At 34.5% G+C, this 27,984-nt stretch overlaps 1 protein-coding gene and 1 long non-coding RNA gene across 3 annotated transcripts; one reads left to right on the top strand and one right to left on the bottom strand.

The window, feature by feature from the left end:
* The first annotated feature begins 152 nt into the window (after nt 1-152).
* On the top strand, nt 153-10,746 carry LOC111502504 (dynein regulatory complex protein 11). The gene is made up of 8 exons (XM_023156598.2): nt 153-1,355; nt 1,659-1,870; nt 1,964-2,292; nt 2,358-2,521; nt 2,631-2,831; nt 8,507-8,775; nt 8,837-9,061; nt 9,568-10,746. The coding sequence occupies exons 1-8, from the start codon at nt 343-345 to the stop codon at nt 9,822-9,824; spliced, it is 2,670 nt and encodes an 889-aa protein (XP_023012366.2). The 5' UTR covers nt 153-342; the 3' UTR covers nt 9,825-10,746.
* Nucleotides 5,145-27,984, bottom strand: LOC141482892 (uncharacterized). Of its 2 annotated transcripts, none has more exons than XR_012465789.1 (3): nt 27,905-27,984; nt 5,703-5,839; nt 5,145-5,487 (listed from the first exon to the last, which is right to left on the bottom strand). It is a non-coding gene; the product is annotated as an uncharacterized lncRNA (long non-coding RNA). The 2 variants fall into 2 exon arrangements; XR_012465790.1 differs by lacking the exon at nt 27,905-27,984 and adding an exon at nt 27,675-27,898.

The raw sequence follows: 27,984 nt of genomic DNA, 5'->3' as shown, positions 1-27,984 counted from the left end.
GTGGTGCTGCAGGTTTTCGAGTTTTCCTGCAGCTGAAAAAGCAAATGCGCCACTGGCATCAATGAAGTCGTCCCGGAGCGCCAATTAATTTTTGTTGTTGTTTCGTAATTTCATGATTTGTATTTTGGAAGAAAAAATGTCTTCAACGATTTTCTAATCTAGGTATATGTGACCCAAATCCACCCTGAAAACCTGCAATAAGTAACTGCATTGAGTTTTGTAATTCATAAATGATTTCTGTCATGGAAATTGAATATACTCAGTAGATTTCGACATTCACTAAGAAGAAAGTAAATAGCTACCCTCTGTATACACAAATATCGAAACATATTCCAAAACTTGATGTTCCTCCCCTTAAATTACACACGCGTGCCCGACTGCTTGCCAAAAGGTCACGAACACCTCAAGTGCTTCACCCACTCCTCATTTCCCCAAACTGAAAATGCACCGATATGGCATTCCCACGAATCGATCAAACATGCAACAACTATCGTCGTCATGACAACAAGTTCAAATATACTTTCCAATCAAGCAATTGCGATTAGTATTGCGATCGCCCTCGCAGAAACAATCATGTCCCACAAAACATACGACGAGCAATTTAAAGCCACCCAGGAAATCCTAGACGAGACCCTTCAACTAGAGCCGGTGCAAGCAGATCGGCGAGAAGACCGCAACTTGCTGGCCACCCTGTACGTACGTTATATTCTGATCGTCAACAAGTTATCTGCTTGCGTGGATCAGATGGTGCAGCCGCAGAAACGAAAACTGATCAAGAAGCTGCTGGAAGCAGCCCTCGGGAGACTGCTGGAGCTGAAGTCGGACCTCGTGGAGGCTGACCTAAACGAGTACACCCATTGCGGCGACGTCATCGAGAAGCTCAACCTCACTCCTCTGGACGCTGAACTCCTAACCCCTTCCTGTTTCAGGAAGGAGCGTAGAGTAGACTTGGAGTACAAGAAAAGACTCATTGATAGCGTCCTGGCCAAGCTGGGCTTCATCGACAAGGAGACAGAGAAAACCCCCATGACGGAACAACAAGCCATCTTGATCATCCAGACCCACGAAAGGGCAAGGCAGGGAAGGCTCCGCGCCCAGTTCATGAAGGAGATAAAGAGCATGAAGGACAAGAGCAAACCAGTCCAAGGGGATGATGTGGTGGAAGGGGAGGACGGAAGAGCGGGAGGGATCAGCTTGTCGGCGGCACTGAAGATCCAGAAGATCTGGAGGGGGTACGTCGCGAGGAGGGGTACTCGAAGGAGGAAACTGCAAGAGATGCTGCTCATAGGGATGATACCCCCTCCGAAAGCTAAGAGCGAGGAGATCGAGAAGGATTTGCAGAATAAGCAGTACAGGTATTTCGAATAACTGAAAGTGTGAACATTTATAGAAACTAGTCCATTGTTTGAACATTCAAAAAGAAGATGAACAATAATTTTAAGCTGTTCAGACTCTCAAACCTAAATTTTGTGCAAGAGCATCGTTAGCATTGAGTTCAACATGATTTCAATAATACGATTAAAGTTATCAGTCAGAAAAAAAATGTATGTAACTGTTTTTAGTGGAATTTCACCTGAAGATGTGAAGTAGACATTTCAGTCTTCTTCGATCTAACAAAATCTGTGTTGAGTTGCATCGTCAAAATCATGTCTTTCTAGGTGGAAATTGCAAGAACAGAGACAGATCGAGTATGAAGAAGCTATCAAAAACTGCAGAAACAACTTAGAGAAACATCAACGCGGGCCTGTGTTAGAACAACTAAGTGACCAGGTCAGACTTTGGCTGCAGGAGTACAAAACTCAAACCGGAAAGATTCCAGAGTACACAGGAGAAGAAAGAAGTACCTCGAGATTGATGCTGAGTAGACAAGGTACATAAAACTATTCAGATTTTGAACGAGGAAAATGATGTTTTCTGTTGTGGACTAAAAAAGATGTAAGTTTTCAAATTGTTTCTATTTCAGGAACTGACAGCGAATTGAGCAAATCGACCCAGATCTCCTCCAAAGAATCAAAAACAAAAAAGGATAAGGCCGCTAAAGCCAATGAGAGTAAAACAAACGCAATCGAGGAAGAACAGCTGACCACCAAAGCAGTCGTATCCACTTTCGTTCCTGAGCTGAATCTGAGAAAGGAAGAATACGACGAAATTTGGAAAAACAAAGACGAAACCGACAATTTCCGTCAGTATCACTGCAAGAGCATCATAGAACAAGAACAAATGGCCGAAATGGAAAACGAGTTGAGGAAAGTTGTAGACGAAATGATGAGAGCTGAATTGGAGTTGTTACAGGTGTTGAAACTGTCAACCCCATCTCTTGTTTCACTAATGTGGCTGATAACGGTTTCTTTTTTCAGGAAGCATTTGAGAAAGACAGAGGCCACAAAGGCAAGAAAAAATCGAGCAAGAAAGCCAGAAGGGGCGGAAAGAAAAGTAAAAAGAAGAAAGAGAAAGATCTAACACCAGATAGAACTACAGAATCTCTTTTCGAAGAGCTCGTCGCGAATGGGATTATAAAAAAGTAAGAACTTTGTACCTCTGTCTCTCCGTTATGTGTTTTGAAGAATGCGAAATTCCCTTCACATTCCTCTGTTTGGTAACGTTCTATCAAAATATTTCACGTGTTTCAGATATCCAGAGACTTATCTTCCAGAATTCAGAGGAGAGGCCTCTTACTTTCCACCAGCACCTTTCAACATCGGCAAAGACCCACCAATATTTGTAGGCGACGTTCGGAAAGTTGTTCAAGAGTTCTGTATCATACCAATGCTGACACCAAACTTACATCAGGCCACCCCACACATCAAATCTGTACTTCTAGCTGGATACAGGTGAGTTATGATGGGCTGAAAAGTTCGCAGGCTAACACACAGATGGAGCTACTAGTATCAAATCTATATGATTTTTAGTTAACCTAACCTTCAAAAGACACATGTATAAATTTCACAGCTGTCGGATTATTGGTTTGTGGGATAGAACAAAAAAATACTGTTTAACACGGAAAAAAAATGTTGCGAAAATTTCTACAATTATGAACATTTTTGTTACAAATTATATCACATATAGGGACGACTCCAATTTGTAATATTATGTACTACAATATTGTGTACATACTTTTTTACTAAAATCATTCTACCATTCGATATATTTTGTTTTGAAAACTTGCATAACCTTGTGCTACCAGTAAGTCTCAATACCAACAGTTTTTCATTAAAATCTGTAGGTATTTTTCAAATAATATTGAACTAGATCTTGCTTCAATTTTTTACGGAATTACATAAAAATTTGTCAAAATATTCAAAGCATAATTGTGTTAAAAAATTCTATAACTTTTATCACGAATTTTTGAAAATTGAACCAATCAAAACCGAACCATCAGTCAAAAATTCATACAGCACATAATAATAATTTACTGGAATTGTGCTAATAACTGCAATATAGCAACTTCCTACCATCTTCTCGATTACATTTACACTCAGATTGATAAAAATAACTACGTCTTATCACTATTCTTTGACCTATCGAAGGCATTCGATACGGTGTGCGTAGACTTTCTTTTGAAAAAAATAAGACAATGTAATTTCTCATCTAACATCATGCATTGGATCAAATCCTACATGACGGGAAGAACTATGTATGTCTCTTTCGGATTCTCATGCCGTAAAACTTGGTATACCTCAAGGATCTGTTATCGGACCACTACTCTTTCTCCTATATGTTAACGACATGCCGCAACATATAACAACAGGTTATGTTACTATGTTTGCCGATGATACTACCATTACCGTATCAGGTTCAACTGTTGAACAACTTGCTTCCAACATGAAGACCGTGATCGATGATTTCAGCTCCTGGTGTCAGTGAAAGAAACTAATCCTTAACACCTCGAAGTCAGTGGCTGTGAAATTTTACAGGAAATGGCGACCCCACAACATTATCGACATTGAAGACTTGCACACGTCCACAGAAGTTAAATTCCTGGGTATTCATCTTGACGCCAACCTAAATTGGGCAAAACAAATCGATCATGTATGTGCAAATCTGAACAAAGCTTTTTATGCTTTACGGCAGATGAAGCCCAGTTTAGATAAAGCAGGCTTACAAAATATCTACTACGCAATGGTTCACTCTAGACTTAGTTTAAATATCATGGCTTGGGGAAGAGCAAGAGACTTAAATAGAGTTTTTGTGGCTCAGAAAAGAATCCTTAGACTTATATTCAATTTGAATTTCAGGGATAGTTGTCGGCCTATTTTTATAGACAAAAAGATGTTAACCCTCATATCCATTTATATTTTAAAATGTGTTTTGTTCGCAATACATAACTTATCGGTTCTTGCGACAAATGGATCTGAGCACGAACATAATACACGGCATGGAGCTTCTTTAAGAATTCCACAGCACAGAACCTCATTATATGAGAACTCCCCATGGTACAATGTAATCAGTTCTTACAATAAGTTACCAAATCAGCTGAAACGAATTGCCGATGATAAGGTATTTTTAAGTTTTTAAATGGTAAACGATATTGATTGTTTGTTTTTTATAGATACTGACCTCCAATTCATATGTACGAATTGAAAGATTTTATTTATTTATACATATGTCCGTTTATTTTTTATTTTTTAGTGTAACAAATTATAATATAATATTGACTTACCATATGTACCTAATGTACCAACAAACGGTTAATAAACTATTATTATTATTATTATTATTATTGTAGCGAAAACTCAAACAAATTATATGAGTAATTACTATGCAATGACTAATGAATGAAAACCTATCTATCACTTTTTGAAACAGGGTGTTTTAATTATCACTAAACATTGTTTGAAAAAGTACAACATATTTGTGGAGGAAAATAATACAGCAAGTATCAATTCAACTTCATTTCACAGTAAATCAAAGTATGTTTCTGATACCTACTTCTTGTTCAATTATTATTCATAAAATATAACAAAAATTGAATGCAAAAAGTTGAATGTAACATCAACATATCTTGATAAAGTGATTTGTCAAAAAAGTTGAGGAATGACAGGCATAGTTAGGAAGTTTAGAAATGGTAAAGGATTTCAAAATACAAATCATTGATCTAGTATTTAATTTGAATAAAAAAATTGAAAGATGGCAAACGACGTAAAACCAAACAAAATTAATTACATTGAAAATGTATATCTAGTATAAGTAAGTAGTAAACTTTTCTAGGATCAAACTATCGATTTTTCTCATTGCAAGATTTTCCTATTAATTCAGAAAAAACTTCAAGAATAATTATTTCTAGTATTGCCAGTCCTTAGCAAAATGGGAATTTTACCAAAATAAAACATTTATATTCTAGTAATAAATTATTTGAATCCTTGAATAAATATAACTAGACCAAAGTTTACCCCTAGCGGCTTTGGGATTTCCTGAACTTCTTGGTTTTCCTATGGAAAAATATCATAAATTTCTTGTGCCATTGTTCAAAATATCTCACAGGATATTCTGAAAATAAATTAAGAATCGGTGGAGAAAGTGATATAAAATGTTATGATTATGATTATGATTATATACTTATGAAATCAGCCAGAAAACTTTTAAAATAAAAAAATTCAAAACTAATAATTCCATAATTGGTTGAAATTTTTGTTACAAATTAGTTGTAATAGAAAACAATTACCTTTGGTAAATTATTTTTTTACAATCAAATTGTGGCTTACCTTTTATTCTTTTCATCTTTCAATTCATTCTTAATCATTAAGGATGCTATCTCATTTCTCGAAAATACACGTCCAGGTTTATAAGTATCCATTATCAATTTACCATCCTCAGTGATATCCAAAAGCATTTTTACAGTCTGAAATTTGAAAAAGAAATATTTATTCATGTAAACCATAATACGCAACATATTTCAAAAGGTACATAAATCTGATATTTTGCTGAAAAATATAGAGGTTCCTCGATATCCTCAGGATTGTATTCTTCCAAAGTGGTAGTAGTAGCGTCACTTCCCTGAGCCTGATTCCTTTTTTGTTTTTGCCACCATTTAGTTCGTGGCCCAATTTTTGAAACCAGTTCTTTCATTGTTTAGAAATGTAGATATAAAAGATCCTCATAGTCAATTTGATTCCCTTCAAGTAGGAAAACAAATTATTGGTTGGGCTACATGAAAAATATAACTTTCTGAAACAATGTATATTCTGAAATTTAAAATAATCGGTAGTAAATTGACTAAACAATGAATTTGTACATTACTCGAAAAACAACATTTTCCTTTTCTAATTTGGTTTCTTCAATATCTCCATACGTAATCATTCTCACAAAAAAAGAAATATCTTATTAGAACAACTGAAAACTTTCGATACGAATGGGATATAGCACTAGTTCTCATAGAAATCAAACAAAATATATAAGATCTACTATTACTTCGGTACTCACCTGCAAAAACTTCGGTAAGGTTTTCAAAACCCTATTTCTTCAGCATATTTGCTATATCGGTTACTGGACTCATTCTTTAAAAAATCTGTTTTAAAATCTGTTTTTCCGTTAATCAGCTGCCGCCCCCATACGAACGACAACTCTCAGAAGTTGAGAAACTTGTGCGAGCTAAGGACTAACGAGGTCTTACCTTTCAACGTGTGATTCCTAACACGGTTGCAGAATCATCCCAGCTTCAACCAGATATATTCTCTCGAGAAAAATATCTGGTCGAGGCGGGAATCGAACCCACGGTCTTCCGATCGTGAGTCGGGCGCACTACCACTACCCTGTAAGAACGAACAATCGAATCTTTCACTAGGGTGGATGTTGGTATATGTAGTCAGGTACAATTGCATTATTGAAAAATATGTAGAAAGTGTATATTTTGCTATAATCACACGGCCGATAACATGAAACCCAAAATCATGATTGAAAAACCCCATGTTGCCAGACACTCAAATTATTGTCAGTTCTAGGAATTTTTTTGATCACTCTCTATCTCAGACGTATTAACCAACCGGGATTTAAAACTGAATGGGCTTGTTTCATGCTATTCAAAATGATACTGGTTTGCCTATAGACTAATCGAGTTAGGGGTATATTATCGAGCCGAATCGGTCCCAGTACCTCTTTATATTTGCAGGAAAAAAAATCGAGAAGCAAGAGTTTAAATTGGCCGCGTATCTGGTGACCAATAAAATTGATCGTGTCTACAGCGGCGTTGCCAAGTGTCAATTATTTAAACAAAAATACGAAGTTATGAAACATGAGAAAGCGTACATTGTCTCATACATTCAAGCGAAATAGCTGACTGGGTGTCAATATGGTTAATATATAATATATAACGTTGAATTTCTTATTTTTGGTGGGTGGCATGAATGCATAATGGGGAATGTTCCTCAATTTGGGTTATTGCAGCGAATGCAAGTTTGAACAAAATAAAGTTGAGTTTCATTCATGAGTTTTTCAAATTCACTTCGAAAAGTATTCAAATTGATGTTTCAAATGTTGGGTTTTAATTTTTAAAGGGATTTGTTTCTAATTCACATAATGGCAACAGCGCCTATATCAAGTTGAAATAATTTATACGTACCTAGATATTCTACTTCAAAAAAGGAAAATTATCTTTATAAATCAACAATTAAGGCAAAATATAAATTATAGTTCAATACCACCTTCACAAGCCACATAAACAACAGTTGTTTTGTTATTTATTTATATAGAGGAAGATAGATTAGGTGCACAAAATGTCATATGTCACAGAATGTCTCGGAGCTCGGAACATAAGTAAACAGAACAGCACGCCTCTGAAATATGTCAACTTCGTTTGTCTCATACAGGTAACAGATTCATTGTCCTTTATTAGCTATAACCGATGTTGCCAAATGGTGAAATAGAAATGAATACCTTTAAATGTTGAATGGATTATTTCATTCTTCTTTTTCAAGTATTTAAATATTTTTTTATAGAAAAAGGTTGGAATGATAAGTTTAAAATGCGTTTCTTCATGAGCCTTCGAGAACCATTTGAAAATATAGCTCGTTAAATTTTATTTAGAACCATGAACAATTTTTTCTTGAATTAAAACGTTAACGGGTTCATATACACTTCCATTATTAAAATTTTTGTGATATACACATGGGAATGTCTACTGCCGGAGATATTTCAAAAATTACGTTTTTATTGCGTTTTGTGTTATTTGGATCACACGTATAATTAATTCTCCCTTCCAATGCACTTGCTTCTTAGATTTAGTTGTCGGAAGTGAGTGTAATTTTACTTTGAATCACGAATGAATCAGAAACTGTTTATACGCTCCATGGCAATGTTCATTATTTGTATTGTTCCTAATGGTCAATGTAACAAGAAGCAGGACTAGGCCCGTGACGTCACGGGCCTAGAAAATCCGATTTTTAATGATTAATTACGGGAAACAACGATATTCAGAGAGCTGAAACAAGTTACACTATTTCTCAATTTGAAATTACTACCAAACGAACTGTAAACCAAAAATCATGAAACAAACCCATTTTTCATTCCTCAGAGGAAGTGGAAAGGATATGCTAGTTCACGCCGTCTGTACTGAAGTTGGAGCGGTACTATTTGACCTAACACCCTCCAATATTGTCGGAAAGTACCCTGGAAAATCCGGCCTAATCATGCTCATCCACTTGGTACTGAAGGTTTCCCGACTGATGCAACCCTCTGTCATCTATATGGATTGCGCTGAGAGACCTTTCGTCAAAAAAATTCCCAAAACTGACAAGAGCGACCCGAAAAGGCTCAAAAAGGATTTGCCAAAAATTATCAAAAGTCAGTATCGATAGTGAACATTTTATTGATTTGATCTGAACATGAATCTCATATTTTTCAGATTTTAGCCCAGAAGACAGGGTTCTTCTCATCGGCACCACGAATTGTCCTTGGGATTGCGATCAGAAACTATTGCAGCAGGTCTACCAGAAGTACCTAATCATTCCGCGGCCCAACTACAGTTCTAGATACAGTATTTGGGACAATCTTCTCAGTCATTACATGGCAATCAACTGGCAGTTTGATATTGGACTTATGAGTAAAATTTCCGATGGTTATACAATTGGTAAGTACCGATTTTTTAGCAATTCAAATGGTCATTGATTATTTATGAGATCAGAGCTCAAAAACAAAAACATACATCCAACACGAGGCTATCTGATAGGTCTCATCAAGGTTGCAAAAAACAAACTTCAACGTCGACATTCGAGATTCAACAGCCATGTTTTGACTCGCCTCAACTAGTTGCCTTGCCGAAGACGAATCTCTTTCAGCAGTCGATGTCGAAACTCTACTCTGCGACTAACCACCTTGTAGAGCCTCTTTAATCTTTGATATTCGTGAATTAGGTCTTCTTTAGATCCCATATAGATGTCGCAAGGGGATATGTCATCACTGCCACAAACCCAGGCTTATCCTTCAACGAATCCAGCATTCGTTGTTCAGCCTTACACCTCTGATGAGTCCTATACCGAGTCGAAACAGCGCTTTATGTTATGGACTCCTTCATATATTATACAGTAATATTATTTTTGATTATTCTCGTTTTTGAAGTGTAAGACTGCTTCGCAGGTTCCATAATCAGCACCGTGAACGAAGTAATGACCGTCAAAAGGATGCTTCAGTTAAGGATTCATCCCTTAAGCCCCTTGGAGCTGGTCAACGTTCTCTGTCAAAAGACGCCGATATATAAAGAAGAAGAGGAAGCCATGGAACAGTGGTGGAGCAAGGTGCCGATAGTGAGAAGAAGAACTAGAGCTGTGGAAATGTTATTGGAAGAAGAAGCAGAGATTCAAGCGAAACAAGCAAATGCGAAGAAGAAAGTCTAGATCAGGGTTAAAGTAAATAGTTACTGAACTAGTTTTCTTAGAGTAGAAACTTTCAGTTGCGTTTCAACCAATCAGATTGTCGGACTATAAAGTGTATAATAAGTAAATAAAACATTACGCCTGTTGTGCTAGTGAAATTGATTTTCAAGGAAGTAAATCTACATGCATGCATGGTTGGATCAATCTTATTTCCCGCGTCAGGAGATTTAAACCAAATCGATTTCTATAGGTTCGTTCCAACCAGCGTCAGAAACAGTTTCTGACAGTCAGGATTCTGCGCAGTAATGTGATTGCGTTCCAACGTGAGTTTCCAACCATCAGTAAACTATCAGTTTTCTGTTCCATCCAAGATTCAAACCTGTTCGAAATCTATCAGAATGGTTTGAGGATTATCTTCTAACCATCAATCTGACGCATGCGTATTCCGTATTACTGTTTCTGTTTTATGTTCATGCAACTTTCAAACAACATAACCTGCAAAAATTGTTATAAAATAAATTATGTATTTGCTGGCGCAGGAAAAATTGGGAATTCTTTAAGTGAACCTATAATATGAACATCTTTAATTACACAAATTAATTATTGCGGTGACCTCCCAGTTCCATGTTGATAAGTAAATAGAATAGAGATATAAAATACTGCAACCTTCTTTTACTCTCCAGAAATACACTTGATTAGATTTATTTTTAAAGAATTGAAGGGGTTATATTTTTGGGAGTGACATTCGTTGTGGAATGTTTGAAATACAAACTGAGTAGAGAAAAGTATCTTCTGCATAATTCAGTGTTCATATAGAAGTATTTGTTTCGAAAGAATTTTTTTTTTTTCGTGTAATTCAATGTTCATATGAAAGTAGCTATTTCAGGAGGACATTCTTTCAGTTTGTCGATGTGTAGATCTTTGCATGATCTACACATCCATGATTTACATATTCAAATTGATTACTTCCTTCCTTTCTTTGGAAGATTTCCTCATCCCTTTTTTTTGTATTAAGATGGAGTAGTAGAAAGCCAAAACCTTTCTTTCCCAAATTATTTTTGAAGATTATGTTGAAATTCCATGCCAAACTTCAATTGAACTATCAGCTGTTCCAATCAGAAATTTCAAATTAATCAGAAACCAATAGTTACCAGACATGCGCGTTGTCAACGATTTACAAACAGTTGGAAATCTGTTTGTGACTCAAGGTTGGAACGAACCTTAAGTATCTTCGAGCAGACCGAATCTTAATTGAACCGTTTATTCTTCCTTTACTATACCACTATGTATTATGCATCTCAAAAAATAATAAAGGATTTTTTTATAAGTTTTCCACCAATAGACAAAGTGATTCAAGAAGCAGTTTTATACGAGTATGTATAATTCGAAAATAAGGCAAAACCTTTCTTTCCCAAAAATTCTCTCCTATAAAGATTCCTCTTTCAATTCAAACAAGATTCCTATGGCTGGGATTTAATAAATGAGTGAATGTATGTCATTACATACTGCCATCGATGACATGAGTATGTTTGTGATATTAATGACTTATTTGTGAGTGGTGCTAAAACACTTGAGAATGGTGTAAAAACCGAAACCTTGGTCGTATTAATATCAGTACATTAAGTAAGTGGAAATTAAACAATGTATTTTATTCCTATATCTAATTGAAGATGGCATGAGTAGTATAAACTCATTCCGTGACATAAAGTCGTTAATTTTTTAATTAATTGGGTGTTTTTTTCTTATAATGTTATCCAGGTTTGGCACTGGATAACCAGTGACAAAGACAGTGTTCCATGTGAGTGAAATTTTTCTCTTTCATTTTTTTGTATCAAGATGAAGAAGTAAAAAGCCAAAATATTTTTTTCCAAAAATTCATCTCTCCTGAAAATATTTCCCTTTCCATTTAATTCAATGATGTTTTGTGTGGATTGCTCGAAATATGATAATGGTATCCATGAGAAGTCAAGGCATGCAAATTTTCATCAAAAACTCTGTCTTCCAATTCACTACCTACATATTGTTCTTTTATAGATCTACAAAACAGTCCACAATGACGTTTGTGCTACTATATCGAAAAAATACCGGGAATTGGTCAATAAAACGCAAAATATCTATGTATGATTCATCCAAATTTATTGTATCTCTTTAGTAGGTCCCTTCCGAAATAATACACTTACGTCAACAAATACCCCAAACATAGAGATATTTTTTGAACGCATATTTTTGGAATCGACTTCGGAACTCCCTGCGAATTCCATTTTATGTCATCTATCGATTGAAAACGGGAGCCTCGAAGTGGTAATTTGAGTTTTGAAAAAAAATCGACCGGGGCCATATCAGGTGAATACGGTGGCTGTTCGTTAGGATTTGTTGTTTTAGCCTTGAGAGATGGTGCGTTGTCGTGGTGCGAAATCCTTGAGTTTTTTCCATATATCTGGCCGTTTTCAACGAATTTGCTCTCTCAAACGCAGCAAAATGCTCAGATGATATTCTTTAGCTCACCTTCTGGCAAGAATTCCGAGTGCACAACAGCGGGATAAACTGTTAACATCATCTTCATTTTTGATCCAGTTTGACGAGCTTTTTTCGGTTTCAGCTCAGTTGGAAAGCGCCATTCCGAAGCTTGTTGACTGGTTTGCATGGCAACGTGTCAGAATAATTGACACCTTCTAACATATCTTCGGAAAAATCGGGGATTTAGGAGTCACGCTTGGCTCAAAAAGAAAGGCTCCGAAGTCGAAGGGGGTGAAAGATTATTATTATGAACTTAGCATAAAAAACTCAACCAGTTTAAGGTAAATAATGAATGTAAGAGCTTGGACAGAAATAATGCTTTCAATAGTATTCTAATTCGGCGAAAATTATGGAAAAGATATTCAATACAGTTTATCACTCAGTAGTGATAACCTTCCAACGTGCATCTCGTCAAATCGTGATACCTAGAGATGTGCAATGTCGAAGTATTTCACTGATATTAACCTTTGTGTGATAACCGTTACAACATTTATTATTTACATTTCACCCCATGACCCCGTAATTTTTGGTAATATCCTAGTTTTGGTCTGTCCTGAAAGTCAAATGTAATGGCAGTTACAGAGTGCATTTTTTATAATAATAATAATAACTTCATTCGTCTTTTCGATCATATACATGATATAAGACATGTCATAAATAAAAATATGAAAATTATATTTAACAATAATAACAGTCCACAGTATAACATAGATCGGACACTTGAAACAGGTACTTAACTATGTACATATATAAAAAATAACACAAACACACATACACACATATATGTATACAAATACATAAATATACATAAAGTGAATTTATCTTTAACTAGGATGAAAGAAATGCAGTGAAAGCAATAATCATGATAACAGTGTATCCGTTTCTAAGAATACTTCTACAATTGAATATCCCTTATTAGTTAATAGCTCCTTTATTTGTTTTTTAAATGGTATAATATGCAAATCTTTAATATCTTGAGGCAACGTATCGAATAATATTATGCCATTATATGCAAGTTATTTCTTGAATGTCGATGTTTTATGTTTTGGGATAGTTAATAAATGTCTATTTCGTGTTGCATAGTTATGAACAATTGATTCATCTCTCAGATTAGATACATTATTTTTCACATGGAGCAGAGCTTTATATATATATATATATATATATATATATATATATATATATATATATATATATATATATATATATATATATCTATATATATATATATATATATATAGATACAAGGTAACGTTAGCATCTTGTTCTTGCAGAAAGCAGGTCTACAGCTATCCCTTGGTCCAATATTAAAGATAGATCTAATTATTCTTTTTTGAACAATAAAAACACGTTTTGCCCCCACAGAAGAACCCCACATTAATACATTTTGAGCCATATGTGAGTACGCCAATGAATAGTAAACAGTCCTGATACCATCTAAACTAAGCACGTCTTTGATCTGTCGTATTGCAAATAACGCTTGATTCAATTTGTTGCAGACATAATCGATATGGGGCTCCCAAGACAAGGTTTTATCTATAAACATACCAAGGAGTTTGGCTGTTTCCGAGAGTTGGATGTTGTTGAGTTTCACTGTTTTCCGTAACGCGAAGCTTAAATGTACTGTTTTACTTTCGTTCAGTTTTAGTTTCTATCACCCCAAGAAATCATGTCATCCATGACTGAATTAATGTTGCTTTCTAGCTCCTCCGCAGTATTTCCGGAAACTGTTATGGTAGTGTCATCTGCGAATAGGATAATGAAACCTTGTTTTATATACTTCGGAAGATCATTTATATAGATAGAGAAAAGCAGTGGGCCTAAAATGGACCCCTGTGGTACCCCAAGGATAATATCTTGAATATCAGATACTGCATTATTCACAGTCACTACCATTTTCATATCTTCCATAAAGGATTTTATCCATTCCAGAAGGAACCCTCTAATGCCAATGTTATATAACTTACTAACCATTATGTCACTATTTACTGAATCAAACGCCTTAGCCAAGTCAAATAATATTGAAACTACGTACTTCCCCTTGTCGATTTCATTGTAAATAAACTCGAATTTTCTAGCAATAGCAGTCTCAACTGATCTAGCTTTTCTAAAACCATGTTGATGATCGGTTAGAATCTTGTATTTTTCGAGAAACGCAATAATTCTATTTGCTACTATTTTTTCAATAACTTTAGATGGAATACTCAGTAATGATATTTGGCGATAGTTATCTATATCGTCATGTGAACCCTTTTTATGAATAGGAATAACTTTGGCTGTTTTGAAGACACTCGGAAACACGCCTTCCATTATAGAGTGATTCATAAGATTCAAAAGAATTTCAGATATAGATGGAATGACATATTTCAGAACTTTTATTGTTATATCGTCTAGGCCACTCGATTTTTTTATTTTTCAGTTCGGTTATTGTTGAAACTAGTTCAGGTTCCAGCACTTCTTCAAAAAACATTGAGTTTTTGTTAAATTCCGAGACCGTATGTGGTAGTGACATGTTCTGACCTGCATGTCTTAACAGAGCTGCCGAGGCTGCTCTGGCAAAGTGGCAAGCAAAATTATTGGCAACTTCTGTTCCATCATTGATCCGGATACCTTTTGCTTCAAGATGAATCTCCCTTTTATTTTCAATTTTGGTTTTCCCTCTGAAACTATTTACAATATCCCATGTAGCTTCCTGTTTGTTTTCAGCTGTTTTTATTGGATTTGCGTAATATCCTGTTTTTAACTTCTTTAATCTATTTGTATATTCTCTTTTTTCTCTTCTGTAAATCCCCTCACTCACTTCTCCATCTATCATTCTTTTGTGCAATTCTCTCAACTGACTGCTTTATTCTTAAATTCTCTCGTTACCCAACTTTTGTTTTACTTTCTGTTTTTGTTTTACATTTATCCTATTTTTAGGACATGACACGTCAAGACACCAAGTCCCCCCTTTTATTTTTTGTCAACTCAGTAAATTGAAATTTGAGTTAATGAAATTAATGCATGAATACTTTATTTTGAAGTGAAATTGACAGATGAAACTTTCAAAGTGGCAACTGGGCGCCACCTGGGAAAAAAATCAAATGGAAAGGGGGTCTTCTGACACATCTTTTTGAAGCTCCCGACAAATGCTTCACAACCCTATAATATAATGTCAATATCTTCAACTACTACAAAATAGCGGAACTTTCAATAATTACCTGAATACATTGACATTCAACTACATAATATGAGGTAATAAGCTTGAGGTCAGTTCAGAAGATGCTCGAAATGGTTGCCTTGAACTTGTTGACATATGAACAGCCTATCCGATATTTCACGCCGAACATTTTCGAACACAGTAACGTCAATATCTCTACAAATATTTATTATTCTCTACCGTATATCCATTATTGAAGCAGGTTCAGTTTCGTACACTTTTTGCTTCAGATAGCCCAAAAAAAGTCCAAAGGTGTCAAATCTGGCGAGCGGGCTGGCCATTCTGTAGGACCTCGACGGCCAATCCAACGACCGGGAAAAGTAGTATCCAAATAGGTTCTTACTTCTCTGGAGTAATGTATTGGTACTACATCTTGTTGAAATACAATATCCAAATAGAATTCATTAGGAATCGCTTTGACGATTTCAGTGATGAGAGGGTCAACAGTAGTTTCCAGTATATTCAAATACAGTTCCCCTGTTAAATTTTGATCATTAAATAGAGGTCCTACAATATGGTTTCCCAATATTCCTGCCCATACGAACGACAACTCTCAAAAGTTAAGAAACTTGTACTAGCTAAGGACTAACAAGGTCTTACCTTTCAACGTGTGATTCCTAACACGGTTGCAGAATCATTCCAGCTTCAACCAGAAAAATTCTCTCGAAAAAAATATCTGGTCGAGGCGGGAATCGAACCCACGGTCTTCCGATCGTGAGTCGGGCGCACTACCACCGCGGCCAATTCCACAACAAGATAAAAAGGAATTTTTCTAGAAATATCAATATTAATGTGTTTGTCTTCAGGAAATTTTTCAATGTTCCGCCATTTTATAGTAGGTGAAGATATTGACTTCATATTCTAGTGAAGTATACGTCAGGAGCTTCAAAATAATGTGTCACAAGACCCCCCTTTCTATGGCGCCCAGTTGCCATCTTGAAAGTCTCATCTGTCAATTTCACTTCAAAATAAAGTATTCATGCGTCAATTTCATTATCCCAAATTTCAATTTTTTGAGTTGAACCGTTCAAAAAATTAAAGGGGGACATTAAAGAAATGCACTGTACAACAGAAATGGATTAAACGTAGGGATTGATAGGGAAGGACGATTCCTATTCAGAAAACCAAGTCGTTATTTGATTTTGCGAAGGAAAATTGAAATGTTGTTTCTCAGTAATATCTCACGTATATACGTTATTCACATTTTTGAAATATTTGCAGGTAATGAAAGTCGAGTTAATACATTTGTTTCATATTCTTACAATTAATATCCTTTCAATTTTTGGGATAAGATTTTTCAATCGGCTTCCAATCAGTATCAAAAGTGAACAAAATTCGAAAATATTCAAAGCAAAATTAAAATAATTTTAACAGGATTCGTGTTTTTTTGTTACTATCCCGTAATAAAATTAATATATGTACATTTTCTTCTTTACATTGTTTACTAAGTATGTATTATGTAGATGTTCAATTTTGTGTTGTATTTTAGCGTTACTTCAAGTACCTAATACTCTGTTCAAAAGATAAGGTGAATTTTCATTTTTCTAAAAAGAAAATACCTATTCATTCATATATTTCTATTTTTTTTTTGTATTTCTTTGAACTCTCTTAGCGATTAGGTTTTTGTTTCCTCAATCGTCGCAAAATGCTATCCTTTCATGGGTCTCCTGAATGTTGAGAAAAGGAAAAAGTCGCAAGGGGGGCAAATCTGGTAAATACGGTGGCTAAGGCATGATAACGATGTTATCATGCAATTTTGGTGTTACATTTGGGATTATGGCAAGATAATGCAACAGAAAAATGTAAAATTTATTTTCTAATGATGAAACTGATAGTGGAATATCGCAATATTGTTTATTAATTGTTCAAAAACTAATTAATACAGTTCATTGTATGATTTTCACTATAAAGGGTTTTACAAAAACCGCGACACGTGTTTCGCCATACAATAGCTTTCACAGTGGCTTGGAAAGCTATTGTACAGTGAAACACGTGTCGCGGTTTTTGCAAAACTCTTTATAGTGAAAATCATACAATTAACTGCATTAATTAGTTTTTAATATGGATTTTCATCAAGTATTGGTCAGTTCTATTCAATTATTAATTGTTTATTGAAAATATTCAACGAAAGTCATTTTTTTGTGGAGGAAAATCAGTTTTTTATCGACCTTTTTGGGGTATTTGTTACCTTCCACAATCTGAAAAATATAAAAATTATAATGGAGAACTTTATACAAGTGTAGAAGGGCAAAGTTTTTAGTATTGGCGTGAAGTTATCCACAGATTTCTGGCCACACATGCCGACGTAGAGGAAAATAAAAATCTGTGGTTGGGATACAAAATTATTAGCACCCGTACTAATATCTGGGGCTGGAAATACCTATTCACTATAGGTTGAACGTGAAATTATTAAGACTATTTGGTGTTCAACATTTTTATAGAGTCTTGAGTAGATTAAGGCGTTGATAATCCTTTTCTCATCAACAATACAGATTCAGGGAAAATAAAATTGAAAATATTAGACTTACTTTCCAATACCCTATATAGAAATGATATCCTATGATGTGCGTCAATCAAAATCACACAACTTCCATAGTTTCTTGGGAAGATCAACTTGGTGATAACAGTTTTCTTGTCATCTGAACAGATTTCGAAAAAGAAATTGTTGAAACAATCAGACTCATTTTTTGAGATTCCTTGTATTCATGAAAACCACACAACTCTTATAGAATCTTGAATAGATCAACACAGTGAAAACCGTTATCTTGTTACCCATACAGATTTCGAAAATAAAATTGTTGAAACGATCAGACCAACTTTTTCAACCCCTTGAAGAATTGAAACCAGATAATGTGCGTGCATAAAAATCGCATGAGTCTTATGGAATCTTGGGTAGATTGACGTAGTGATAACAATTTTCTTGTCACCCGAACAGATTTCGAAAACAAAAATGTTGAAACGATCAGACCCATTTTTTGAGATTCCTTGTAGAATTGGAACCAGAAGATGTGCGTTCATGAAAATTACACAACTGTTATAGAATCTTGGGTAGATCTATATAGTGTAAACTGTTTTCTTGTCACCCATACAGATTTCCAGAAAAAAATATTGAAACAATCAGACTCACTTTTTAAAACACGCACATCTTCTAGTTCCAATATGGAACTAGAAGATGTGCGTTCATGAAAATCACACAGCTGTTATAGAATCTTGGGTAGATCGATAAAGTGAAAACCGTTTTTTTGTCACCCATACAGATTTCCAGGAAAAAATATTGACACAATCAGACTCACTTTTTAAAACACCTTGTAGAATTGGAACTAGAAGATGTGCGTTCTAAAAATTACATAACTGTTATAGAATTTTGGGTAGATCGATATAGTGGAAACCGTTTTCTTGTCACCCATACAGATTTCGAGAAAAAAATTGTTGCAACAATCAGACTCACTTTTTAAAGCACCTTGTAGAATTGGAACCAGAAGATGTGCGTTCATGAAAATTATACAGCTGTTATAGAATCTAGGATAGATTGATATAGTGGAAACCGTTTTTTTGTCACCCATACAGATTTCGAGAGAAAAATTGTTGCAACAATCAGACTCACTCTTTGAAACACCTTATAGAATTGGAACCAGAAGATGTGCGTTCATGAAAATTACAAAACTGTTATAGGATCTTGAATAGATCAATATAGAAAAAACCGTTCTCTTGTCACCCATACAGATTTCGAGAGAAAAATTGTTGGAACAATCAGACTCACTTTTTAAAACACCTTGTAGAATTGGAACCAGAAGATGTGCGTTCATGAAAATTATACAACTGTTATAGAATCTTGGATAGATCAATACAGTGAAAACCGTTTTCTTGTCACCCATAAAGATTTCAAGAGAAAAATTGTTGCAACAATCAGACTCACTTTTTAAAACACCTTGTAGAATTGGAACCAGAAGAAGTGCGTTCATGAAAATTACAAAACTGTTATAGAATCTAGGGTAAATTGATATAGTGAAAACCGTTTTCTTGTCACCCATACAGATTTCGATAAAAAAAATTGTTGCATCAGACTCATATTTTGAGTCTGTAAATCTGTGTGGGTAACAAGAAAACGATTTTCACTATATCGATTCACCCAAGATTCTATAAGAGCTGTGTTATTTTCATGAACACATAACATATGGTTCCAATTCTACAAGGTGTTTTAAAAAGTGAGTCTGATTGTTGCAACAATTTTTTTCTCGAAATCTGTATGGGTGACAAGAAAACGGTTCTCACTATATCAATCTACTCACGATTCTATAACAGTTATGTAATTTTCATGAATGCACATCTTCTGGTTCCAATTCTACAAGGTGTTTCAAAAAGTGAGTCTGATTGTTGCAATAATTTTTTTCTCGAAATCTGTATGGGTGACAAGAAAACGGTTTGCACCATATCGATCTACCCCAGATTCTATAACAGTTGTGTAATTTTCATGAACGCACATCTCCCATTTACAATTTTACAAGGTGTTTTAAAAAGTGAGTCTGATTGTTGCAACAATTTTTTTCTCGAAATCTGTATGGGTGACAAGAAAACGGTTCTCACTATATCAATCTACCCAAGATTCTATAACAGTTGTGTAATTTTCATGAACGCACATCTCCCATTTACAATTTTACAAGGTGTTTCAAAAAGTGAGTCTGATTGTTGCAATAATTTTTTTCTCGAAATCTGTATGGGTGACAAGAAAACGGTTCGCACCATATCGATCTACCCAAGATTCTATAATAGTTGTGTGATTTTCATGAACGCACATCTCCCATTTACAATTTTACAAGGTGTTTCAAAAAGTGAGTCTGATTGTTGCAATAATTTTTTTCTCGAAATCTGTATGGGTGACAAGAAAACGGTTCGCACCATATCGATCTACCCAAGATTCTATAACAGTTGTGTAATTTTCATGAACGCACATCTCCCATTTACAATTTTACAAGGTGTTTCAAAAAGTGAGTCTGATTGTTGCAATAATTTTTTTCTCGAAATCTGTATGGGTGACAAGAAAACGGTTCGCACCATATCGATCTACCCAAGATTCTATAATAGTTGTGTAATTTTCATGAACGCACATCTCCCATTTACAATTTTACAAGGTGTTTCAAAAAGTGAGTCTGATTGTTGCAATAATTTTTTTCTCGAAATCTGTATGGGTGACAAGAAAACGGTTCGCACCATATCGATCTACCCAAGATTCTATAACAGTTGTGTAATTTTCATGAACGCACATCTCCCATTTACAATTTTACAAGGTGTTTCAAAAAGTGAGTCTGATTGTTGCAATAATTTTTTTCTCGAAATCTGTATGGGTGACAAGAAAACAGTTTTCACTTTTTCGATCTACCCAAGATTCTATAACAGTTGTGTGATTTTCATGAACGCACATCTTCTATTTCCAATTCTACAAGGTGTTTTAAAAAGTGAGTCTGATTATTGCAACAATTTTTTTCTCGAAATCTGTATGGGTGACAAGAAAACGGTTTTCACTATATCGATCTACCTAAGATTCTATAACAGTTGTGTAATTTTCATGAACGCACATCTTCTGGTTCCAATTCTACAAGGAATCTCAAAAAATGAGTCTGATTGTTTCAACATTTTTGTTTTCGAAATCTGTTCGGGTGACAAGAAAATTGTTATCACTACGTCAATCTACCCAAGATTCCATAAGACTCATGCGATTTTAATGCACGCACATTATCTGGTTTCAATTCTACAAGTAGTTTAAAAAGTTGGTCTGATCGTTTCAACAATTTTATTTTCGAAATCTGTATGGGTAACAAGATAACGGTTTTCACTGTGTTGATCTATTCAAGATTCTATAAGAGTTGTGTGGTTTTCATGAATACAAGGAATCTCAAAAAATGAGTCTGATTATTTCAACAATTTCTTTTTCGAAATCTGTTTAGATGACAAGAAAACTGTTGTCACCAAGTTGATCTTCACAAGAAACTATGGAAGTTGTGTGATTTTGATTGACGCACATCATCGGATATCATTTCTATATAGGATATTGGAAAGTAAGTCTAATATTTTCAATTTTATTTTTCACTGAATCTGTATTGTTGATGAGAAAAGGATTATCAACGCCTTAATCTACTCAAGACTCTATAAAAATGTTGAACACCAAATAGTCTTAATAATTTCACGTTCAACCTATAGTGAATAGGTATTTCCAGCCACAGATATTAGTACATGTGCTAATAATTTTGTATCCCAACCACAGATTTTTATTTTCCTCTACGTCGGCATGTGTGGCCAGCAATCTGTGGATAACTTCACGCCAATGTTTTTAGTTTACTCCGATAAGTTACTGCGTAAAATCAAAGTATTCATCAGTAACTTGTATTTAACAATTTTGCCAATCAAAAAAATTGTCAAGAAATAATGCAATACTTATCTCAACGTTTCAGAGGCCAAAATCTGCACCCGTCATCAGAATTGGACAAAAAAGTTATTCCTTTTTGATTATTTATTTCTTTACTTCATCGACAGATGTCAAAGGCGTTTTGAAATGTGAAAATTACGTCATGTTGTTGATTGACAACTGAAACATTCGATGTAATACAAGGTGCTCTCCGATATCAGTTTCTATTTCTTAGAAATAGACCGTACTTGGCTACCCATCTTGAAGAAAAAATTGGATAGTGGCGAAATGGTAATAGACTGATATCGGAGAGCACCTTGTATTACACCGAATTTTTCAGTTGTCAATCAACAACATTGACATAATTTTATATTTGAAAATGCCTTTGACATCTGTCGAAGAAGTAAAGAGATAAATAATCAAAAAGGAATAACTGCCAGTATAATAGAACTTTTTTGTCCATTTCTGAAGACGGAGGCAGATTTTGGCCTCCGAAACGTTAACATAAGTATGATAAGTATTATTTCTTAACAATTTTTTTGATAGGCAAAATTGTTAAATACAAGTTACTGATAAATACAATATTTTTCTTTGTGAAAAATACTTCGATTTTACGCAGTAACTTATCGGAGTTAACTAGAAAGTTTGCCCTTCTACACTTGTATAAAGTTCTCCATTATAATTTTTATATTTTTCAGATTGTGGAAGATAACAAATACCCAAAAAAGGTCGATAAATTATTGAAAATGTTTCTCATCAAGTTCATTTGAGTTTCAGTTAAATTTCGTTACAAAATCTCTTCATAACTCCTGAACCATCCTGTATGATCCCAAACAACCTCTCATTTTTGAGTACAACTATTTTGAAATACTCTCTGTATATACCCCTCGTAGGGGATCCAACCAGAAAGACAGAGTAATCTTTGATCCTGCCCTCTTTGAGGGGTTTTCACATTAGTTCCTGGTGAAAATACATATATTAAGGGCGGGAAATTTTCAAAAGGAATTGATTAATATTGGCGCATTCGCCACATACAAACCTCAAAGCCTACTAGCTCAATGTGCAAATTATAAACAGCGAACTTTGATAAATTCGAGTGATGAATAATGCAATTTCAATTAAAATGACGGTGTTAAAATTGAAATAAGTACACCTAAATGAAATAATAGGAATCGAATAAAAAATAACAATAATTATAATTTAATGGTACCTAATCATTATGTGCAATATTTACACTTACATAAACATACTAATGTGTGTTCTAACGAAAATTTGATGTGAACTGGAATGGAAGGTAAATAAACATAAATAAAACCTCGTTGAAATGATTTCCTCATTTCTATTTTATGGGAACAACATGTATGCTGTATTTTGAGAAATACTAATGTAAAAACATCAAAAGCAATAGTTTTGCCTCGAAAGTTTTAGGTTCTGATGCAAGACTTACAGTCGCGGATTCCGGAGAAAAATATCCAGGGCCGGCCTCAGGCAGGGCGAGCGGGGCAACCACCCTGGGCCCCGGGCTTCAGAGGAAAAACATATGGCTCATAATATCGTTGTAACTTTTACTTCATACGATTATTTGAAAAATACATGCCTTCAATAGAACAATTTTAGAAAAAAACATGTAGCTTTTTTTTCTGATTGATTCGTCCGTTACTTGATGAAGATCCATAGTAATTTCAAAAACTACACCTCAAGATTTGATCTCTACAAACTTTACTTGAAAAATATATCAGATGTTTCGCTAGCACAGTAGCTTTTTCTAGCGAAACATGTTGTCATGTATTTTTCAAATGAAGTGTAGTTTCTGAAATTAACATATAGCTTGCAAATAAAATCTTCCAAAATGTTATTTTGCTGAATCCTCTGTTGTTCGTAACGAACTGAGTTGTATAGTGTTTTTTGAGATAAACCAAATTAACAGTTTAGGTGTGAATGATTATAGTCACCGTATGTGTTTACTTCTATACGGTGGTATTGTGAATACATTTGTTTGCAGGTAAATATAATGCATTCTTTTTTACAAATGGCCTAAAAATAATTCACTTTAATTCTTCTCTGCTGGTTTTACGGGGCAGACAAAAAAATGAGGGCATATCTTCTTCTCTCGAATTACTCCACAGATACCTATCCTAAATGCGAATTACAATATAATAGTAGTTATTGTTTTTATATAGTTTTGGAAAATAAAGACAGATTTTATTTTGCTTTATTCGATTATGTTCGAAATGAATATGACTCTATAACTGTTGTCTTCATGAATTAAGGTAATCAATAAGACACAAAATAGTATTTTATGGGGATTCCTTTAGCAGGCATGTTAAGAAATAAATTCAGGAACAGATTCCGTTGATTATTTTCGAAATAATCATTCTTCATTCAGGCATTTATAGTATTTTAGTACCTTTGAAAAAAAGAAAGATTTTGGCTTTCTACTTTGCTGACGACAGCAAAGTTGTCTCGTCATTCCATTTGGATTTCAGGACATCCGCTGCGGATGCACATCTTTACCGGCAGCAGGAGGTTGCAAATCTCAATGAGGATCTAGAAAGTATTTCCAATTGGGGTGAGAGTTCAATTCAATAATAGTCCTGTGGAACTACAGTCTAAACCTAACACAATAAGTCGTAAATTTACGAAATGGTGTCACACAAATAAACTTATAGTCAATGCCAACAAAACGGTGTTAGTTCAATTCTTCAACCGAAGACACTTAGAGCCTATACAGGATGATATAAATAATGTCACTATATATCCGTCGGAAACCAACAAATTTTTAGGACTTCATATAGATTCTGTGTTGAGTTGGAAAGTTCGCATAAATAATGTTTGCAAGAGAATCAACACCAGTTTTCACGCATTGGTACAACTTAAAAAGGTTATGAATGAAGAGCATTAGTTGAATATTTACTATGCGAATCTGTGTGTCTTCGACACACGGATTCCTGTACATCCATTTTTAGGGAAAGAAAAATTTTAACGCTACCATCTATATACATTTATAATTGTCTGCTTTTTGTGAAAAAGAAAGAGTTTGAGTTTGAAACTAACTCAAAGTGTCACAATTGACTAACAAGAATTGGAAATCTAATAAAACTGTAGCAACATCGTCCGAGATTGTTTCAAAAATCACCCTCTCTATCAGGCTCCAAGCTATTAAATTGTCTGTCTTCAAATATGAAGAGTATCCCATTAATGTCTACTTCCAAACCGAAAGTTAAAGAATACCTTTTAGAGGGATATTTTAATTTTATCAATAAGTATTTAGAGTATACTTCCAAATAATGGTGATCAATGTACTGTGATCTCTATGTTATTTATTAACTCTGTATTATACATCTACATATTTTTTACTTGACGTTTTCTAAATCATTGTTGAATTATCATTTCAAAGGAATAAAAACATTATTATCATTACTACTAATGCCACGAAAACCCAGGCATCGGTTTTCTTCAAAATATAATTGTCTCCGAACTGGATATATCTAATAATGTCAGGCTAGACAATTTCGCTGTCTGCTTCGATAAGTTTGTTGGGGGTTGAAATGGAGAGCGCTTTAAGGATTTTCCTATAGTGCTTGTTTCTTGTGTTCAAAAAAAGAGGTAATGAGACAAGTGCCTCATTTCCAAACATCAATGTCCGCCATTGAGGATGACAGTGTTCCATGTAAGTAAAATTTTATCTCTTTCATATACGATATTGTGTAGCAATCCTGTGGATGATATCTGAATCAATTCCATAACGAATGTTTGTAGTAGAAACTGAATAGGAAAACATGGTTTTTGTATAATCAATGTTCATATAAAAGTAGGTATTTGTTTTGAAAGTATTTTTTTATTCGTGTAATTCAATGTTCATATGAAAGTAGATGTTCTGAGATGGCTTTTTCTTTCAGTTTGTGTCAAAAAGTTAATTTTTCGCACGATCTACACATCTTTGTAAATAGTTCGTTTTGAAATTGCTTCCTTCCTTTCTTTGGAAGATTCACAATTTTTTTTTTGTATGAAGTTGGAGAAATAGAAATACAAACACTTTTCCAAAAATTAACCTCTCCTAAAAATATACCTACCCCTTTCAATTTGAACCTTTGAAGAAGTTTTTGAAATATTTTATATTTTTTACTATGGACCTCCATAAATAAATTTTTTCAAGCTCGAGTTTCTCTAATAAATAAATCATTTGCAAGACACAATTACTAATTCACTAATTATCACTAATTAAACTGAATATTCAGTTTTTGAGTTGGGTGGGCTCCTGTATTTTACCCTATATTTCCTCATTATTATTTTAGGTAAATATTCATTTTCAGGGCACCCGGATATTTAAAAAAAAAATTTGAGTGTACTTACGTATTTTGATACGTAGCTTACGAATCCGAAAGAGAAAAGCGGCGCTCTCCCTCATTTACAAAGTTACGGCCCTTCAAAGTTCAGAAAACTTTTCAGCCTTCTCCTTCACAAGATAAACTATTTGAAAACACAAGCATTTATTCATTAGGTCACCTTTACTCCTTATTCCTCCTTCCTTTCACTTCAACAATCAACATTTTTCCAGTAAAAAATGTTTAAAAATGTACGGAACTGCTGTTTGGTTATATATCTCTGTATTTTATGTTTTTAAGGTTAATGGCATAGTTGGTACGACTGATGCAAGCAGTGCCGTCGCCATGGGAGGGGGGGCTTTTTCGACTTGTTGGGTAAAGTTGGGTAAAAGTTGGGAAATTTTTGGGCCGTGAAGATAGAAAAAAATAATAATAAGAAATGAATGAAAATAAAAAAATAAAAATGAAAGAAAAGGAAGGGAGAGGTAATATGGAAAGGAAAGAACCAGGAGAAGGTTGGGATTTCCCAACATGCACAACTTGGAGATCCCATACTTTGAAATTCTGAGTTGTTTAAAAACTTCAAAAAAGTTTAATTTCTCCCAAGTAAGAGAACAGTCCTGAACAGTACACAAATTTTAAAGTGACAATTTAACAAAATTCACAACTTTTCGCTGTTCGACTTGGAAAAGTTGGTAAATTTCGGGCCGTGAAGATAGAAAATATAATAGTAGAAAACAATAAGCACAATATTATTTAAGTGTTGTTTTCTTTCATTTGTATTGAATATTCCTATACATGGTGAATATGGTGGAAGATCAACGACCTTGGTCCAAAGTAGAATAATTCCCATTATTATTTTTATAATTACCAAAATTTATTCTTGTTTGTGCATACCCTAACAGGCATAAGCATTCAGCCAATCTTTGGATAGCTAAGTAAGAAAATTAATATATTATAGTACCTAGTAACTAATCCCTCGGCTTTCATTTTTTCGAAAGTTGGGAAATTTTGCTGGTAGGGTTGGGAAAATTTGGATTCCCTCTCCCCCTGGTTTTTTTGCTACCGCCCTGGATGCAAGCATTCGTTTTTAAATTAAGTTTTTTTATAAGAAAAATGTTGATTGTTGATTTGGGAAGTGTCAATTAAGGAGGAATAACGTGTAAGGGTGAATTAGTGAATAAATGCTTGTGTTTTTAAATAGTCTATCTTGTGAAAAAGGAGGCTGAAAAGTTGCCCTTTTCTGAACTTTGAAGGGCCGTAACTTTGGAAATAAGAAGAGCGCCTTTTTTTCGGATTCGTAATCTACGCATCAAAGTACGTAAGTACACTAAAAAATTTTTTCAAAATCGCCGGGTGCCCTCAGAACGAATATTTACCATCAATTAATATGCACAAAACTGAATTGGTAATATAAATATCATACATACTGTTTGAACAAAATAAATAATTCTGTCTCCGCTTCAAAAGTTTTCAGATTGTAAATAATACAAAAATTTGAGAAAAGGGTCATCCCAGGACTTCACTGTTGCGATTATGCCACCAACAAATCTCTTTCAAATTTCCCGACGCGTTACTTCCCGCCAGCGCGCCGCGTCCCGCGAAGAATTCAATTTCTCTCGCGAATCCTCAGCACAACCAACTTGATCTAAATACTTACGGACAAGGTCACCGACCACCGCAACAGCGCGTTTGTTTTGGTTCCTAGGCGAAGCACCTCCACGCGACGATCATCTTAAG

This window comes from Leptinotarsa decemlineata, unplaced genomic scaffold (genome assembly GCF_025532065.1).
Source record: "Leptinotarsa decemlineata unplaced genomic scaffold, Ldec_3_MD MMD2_tig00002082_RagTag_RagTag, whole genome shotgun sequence".
Classification (NCBI taxonomy): Eukaryota; Metazoa; Arthropoda; class Insecta; order Coleoptera; family Chrysomelidae; genus Leptinotarsa; species Leptinotarsa decemlineata.
The sequence above is the reverse complement of the archived record's forward strand: the minus strand, read 5'-3'. Positions and strand labels throughout refer to the sequence as shown.